Here is a 3,553-nt window from a genome sequence, read left to right on the forward strand (position 1 = left end):
CGCATCTCCTTGCCCCGGTGTCATTGCCCTCCCTGCGTAGCTTTCAGGGCGCTCGCTAGTATGAAAGAAGAGAGGAAGCGCTTCAGGCATGCAGCAAATCGCTGTAACTCCGCTCGTACTTGACGGATTTTAAAAATTTTTGCAGCAGTTGATTCCTGAAGCAGTACGCTCTTTTAAAGAAGTCATTAGAGGATAACTTGGAAAAGTGTTGCAGGACCCTTTAACGGGCCCTCCGACACATTTCCCCTCTTCCCTGCATTCGTTTCGGGATTATATTTGTCACCTATTATATCAACTTATAAAGCCCACAATAGCCGTCACGAAAAATATGTTATTTTTCTAAAAATGTACAACCTGCAGCATTTGGCGATGATTCGTCATTGGAAAAATAAAAATTCATGGAAAAATGAAAAAAAAGCTATCATTGTCATCAATGATCGGTGCTTTGAGAATAAGAAACAAATTGGTTCGTTGTATGGGCTTTAATCATTAAATTTGTGTCAATTAACTTGCGCGACACAGTTTTAGTTCTGCGCCAAAGTTCAAAGCGCCCTCTAAGCAGCAGATTTTTTCCCCACAGAATAACGCCTCAATAAGGGCGCAGGTCACTGCCCAGGTGGTTAGGCCATCGTCGACCAAAGCTGGAATGAGAATCCTTGACGAGGTTGGCATGCCTTTTAGGATTATTGAGGAACGGCGGACAACACTGAGTCGGAAAACGAGCGCGCTTCCCGCGAAACGTACATCCACAGTATAACGAGGGTAGACGTAAAGCCCGTGCACAATCCATCCTGAGGAGAGTTAAGGGTGACACGAATTCCGCCATCTTTTACGATGTAGCGCAGCACGCGAGCCGGAGATTGTTTGCGTTGTCGGTTATAGACGTGCGGGGGACGCTTCGCTCCTCCGCCTCGGAAGGGCGGCCACCCCGGGTATAGAAGAGCAAATTGCAGTAGCGCTGGCTTTGTCTGACCCATAGCGTTCTTACGTTTACACCGACTCGAGGGAGCCAATCAGTGCTTTCCAATCGGCCAACCTCGCTCGAGAGGCAGCCTCCATTCTAGAGAAGAGGGCTTGTCCCGGTTCCATTTTATCACTTCGTTCCCTGCACATATGAGGAAGAACGTTCTCGAGGACTTCCCAAACCTCAGTGAGCTGGCCCACGATCGTGCGCGAGAACTCACGCGCCGGCACGGTCTGGAGGCTCCGGAGGGGCAGAACGATCCACTTCTCACATTTATTAAATTCACTGAACAATACTGATGTAACGGAACGTTATATGCCCGTTGCGTCGATCTTGTGGCCCAAGAACGGCACTTGCTTCTCGCGGAACCTGCATTTGTCAAGCTTCAACTTGAGTCCATCGTCCCGTAGCCGCTCAAAGACTCGCCGCAGAGTGTAGTCGTCGTTTTGCTTTTCGGCTATGATGATGTCATCCAAGTACACGTTGACGCGAGGCAGGCCTTGCAGAATGAACTCGAGGCGGCGCTGGAACAAAGACGGAGCAAATGCGATGCCGAAAGCGAGGCGGTTGTATGCAAACAGCCCTTTGTGTGTGTTCAACAGAGTCACTTTTCGTGCCTCGTCGTCCAGTGGAAGTTGATTATACGCGTGGCGCAAATCCAATGTGGTGTACACCTCTACCTCATACAGGGATGCGAATATGTCCTCAATTTTTGGCAACGGGTATTGTTCGAAATGTGTTGCCGGATTCACGATCAATTTGAAGTCCCCGCACAGCTTAATCTCGCCGTTGCGTTTCACTACGGGCACGATGGGCGTAGCCCACTCTGAAACTCTCACTGGTGAAAGCACTCCTTCCTGTACTTGGCGGTCGATTTCTGCCGACACCTTATCCCGAAGCGCAAATGGCACTGGTCGAGCCTTGCAAAAGCGTGGTACAGCAGCCTTGCAACAACCGAAACTCTCCTCGAAATTTTCCGGAAATACCGCCACCAGTTTCGCCGAGGCTGCGTCGCATCGAACCACATTTACGTTGTCCGGCGCATATTCTTCCAGTAATGCCATTCCAGCGTTCCGGAAGGCTTGGATGGTGCTCCGGTCGCATAGCAGAGGCCCATCGCAATCCACTACAACTAGCGAGCTCTCCGCTTCCGTACTACCGCATTTTACTTTCATGGCCACTCGGTCAAAGACCGCCAGCGGCCCCAGGGAGCACATCAGGCGCAGTGAAGTCTTCTCCAGTGTCGGCCACAGTTCACGATGGTTCTCGAATACCCTCTTTGGAATTACGCTGATAGTAGTCCCCGTATCCACCAGCATTCGCAGTTTCCGGCCCTGCCAGATGAAATCCCTTTCTAATGGCCGAACCACTTTCTTGCTACTGTAGCTGTGAGCTACCAAAGCGTAGAGCATTTCTTCTTCACTGCCGTCTAGCTCCCTCACAGCGTAAGTTCCCGAGGGGTTACCGCGACCGCTGAAGCACCCTATCGCCAGGTGTCCCTTCCTGCCGCACTTGTGGCACGTCGCTTTCTTGTGCCTGCACATTTCCGAAGCATGGTTCGAGCCATCTCTCCAGCATTGAGTAGACTCGGTCATGGATGGATACCCTTGTCCGGATTTGTGCGGATTCATCCTGTGCCTCTGTACAATGTTGGCGACACCGCTGTCATTAAAGCTCCTCTCTTGCATAGCCCGCACATTTGTTTCCGCCGTTTCTGCAGCTAGAGCAAAAGCCTCTGCCTCAGCCTAATTCAACTTCCTTTGCGACAACATGTGTCGTCGAGCTTGTTCGTCACGGATTCCGCAGACAATCCGATCCCGCCACAGGCGGTCGAAAAGCTTCTCGAAATTGCACTCCTTTGCGAGACGTCTCAGGTCAGTGATATAGTCCCGTACCTTTTCGCCTTCTGCTTGATTCCGCATGAAAAAAGCGTAGCTGGCTGCAATCTCATTAGCTTGTGGATCGAAGTGGTTGTCCAGCAGCTGTACCACGGCGTCATAGCTAAGGCTGTTCACCGATTCTGACTGGCACTGCCCCTGAAGCACGCGAACAACGCTGTCACTTAGTGCCGATAATAGAAGCGCACGCCGTTTTCCTGGATCCGTGATGCCATGGTCTTCAAAAAAGGCCTCCAAACGGACACGGTAAGTGCTCCAGCTACTGGTCGTGTCGTCGTACTCGGGTGGCCGGGCTGTCATCGTGCAACTATCCCATCTTTGTCGCCACTGATGTAACGAAACGTAGCCGGCAGAAGGGGCACAACGAAAGAACGTTTATTGCTCGGTGTTACTTGCTTGATAACTAAACAGACAAGGTCACATGGCTAGTCATGATAAGCAAGAGTACGACACGTGCAAACAGTACTGCTCTTGTTATACATCAGTACGCGTGCTTGATAACACTGTGATTACCAACTTGGCAGAAGAGTTTATCCTCTTCCTACCCGAAGCTCAGCAGAGTTCAGTCAGCTACTCTGAGAATGGTGCAGACGGCGTCTTTCACGTAGCGGGGCTTCCTCACCAAGATATACTCGGACGCTGAGACCATGGTTGCCCCGACTGCAATGAAACATTTTGTTCATGGCTCACA

At 50.9% G+C, this 3,553-nt stretch overlaps 1 protein-coding gene across 1 annotated transcript; it reads right to left on the minus strand.

The window, feature by feature from the left end:
- Positions 1-1,275: 1,275 nt before the first annotated feature.
- LOC119398581 (uncharacterized protein K02A2.6-like) lies at positions 1,276-2,508 on the minus strand. The gene has a single exon (XM_037665416.1). The coding sequence runs from the start codon at positions 2,506-2,508 to the stop codon at positions 1,276-1,278; it is 1,233 nt and encodes a 410-aa protein (XP_037521344.1).
- Between the last annotated feature and the right edge of the window lie 1,045 nt (positions 2,509-3,553).

This window comes from Rhipicephalus sanguineus, chromosome 7 (assembly GCF_013339695.2).
Source record: "Rhipicephalus sanguineus isolate Rsan-2018 chromosome 7, BIME_Rsan_1.4, whole genome shotgun sequence".
Classification (NCBI taxonomy): Eukaryota; Metazoa; Arthropoda; class Arachnida; order Ixodida; family Ixodidae; genus Rhipicephalus; species Rhipicephalus sanguineus.